The following is a 1,154-nucleotide window of genomic DNA, read 5'->3' as shown; positions in this document are numbered from 1 at the left end:
GGGGGAGGTTATAACTGACCAACCCCAACCCTGTTCAAAACGTCCCCTCGGTTTACCCTCCTCGGTTTACCACCCCTCGGTTTATCACTCAGGGTAAAGGTTATAACTGACCAGCTCTATCTAGTCAGGGGCACTAGGCATGAAACTGACCATGAAACTATCTAGTCAAGGGCTCTAGGCATGAAGCCCCTCCCCTCACACATGTGCATGGGGTGGGCCTTGGGAGGGGACACTTACTGTTTCATAGAACTGCACTTGCTGCTCCAGGTAGAGGCGGATGACGCTGTTGTAATCGTAGATCCGGTTACTGTGAAAGTGATTCATCTCCGCTATAACAAAATGATCACAGGGATTAGTTCCCAGCAAGACTTGGAATAACAACACGACACTTCTCTGATTGCCTAAGACTTGTTATCAGCGGGACTTCATCTGGCTGCTTCTAAGAGGTGCCAGTTCTCAGCCCAAGTCTACCGAGAGCCTAGAAACACAGGCTGACCCTGCAGCAAGTGCCACTGTCTAGTAATGGACAGCTGTCACTGACTAGCATGCTGAATTCCACTGACAGCCCAGTCTGCCCAGGCACATGTCTGCCAGCCTTCATTAGACACAGACGGCCATCGCTGCTCTCGTCTCTCTGACACATGCACACCTCTAGAAATCAGCTGTTTTCTTTCCACTAACTAAATTATGTCTGATACCCACAAGCCTCCTTTAGATTCCATGGTCCCAGAGCACAGAGTTCACAGACCTCTGGAAGCTGAACTGTTGGAATTTAAAATGTACTAATTTATGCATTTTTTAAAATTGTAGAAGTGCTCTGTCTGCATGCACACCTGCATGCCAGAAGAATGCATCAGATTCCTTTACAGATGGTTGTGAGCCACCATGAGGTTGCTAGGAATTGAACTCAGGATCTCTGGAAGAGCAGCCAGTGTTCTTAACCACTGAGCATCCCACCAGCTCTGAACTTTGGAATTTAATACAACAGTGTGATATTAAAGGCTGTTAACGACAAGCCCCTTCCGGTCTGTACCAGCACCAGATCACCTAGGGCGCGGAGTGGGTGGACACCTCCACGGTCCCTAGAGGACTGCCCACACGATCTTAGGATCACTGGTGAGTGGAACACAACATCTGCTCCAATTCAATTGCGC

General features: G+C 48.9%; 1 protein-coding gene across 1 annotated transcript in view; it reads right to left on the bottom strand.

Annotated features, from left to right (window-relative positions):
• The window catches only part of Snx9 (sorting nexin 9), an 81,064-nt gene that overhangs the window by 3,879 nt on the left and 76,031 nt on the right, over positions 1 to 1,154 (bottom strand). The window contains exon 17 of the mRNA XM_021221072.2: positions 238 to 329. Within this exon, the coding sequence (XP_021076731.1) occupies positions 238 to 329 (92 nt within the window). The remainder of the gene's footprint in view (positions 1 to 237; positions 330 to 1,154) is intronic.

This window comes from Mus pahari, chromosome 21 (genome assembly GCF_900095145.1).
Source record: "Mus pahari chromosome 21, PAHARI_EIJ_v1.1, whole genome shotgun sequence".
Taxonomy (NCBI): Eukaryota; Metazoa; Chordata; class Mammalia; order Rodentia; family Muridae; genus Mus; species Mus pahari.
The sequence above is the reverse complement of the archived record's forward strand: the minus strand, read 5'-3'. Positions and strand labels throughout refer to the sequence as shown.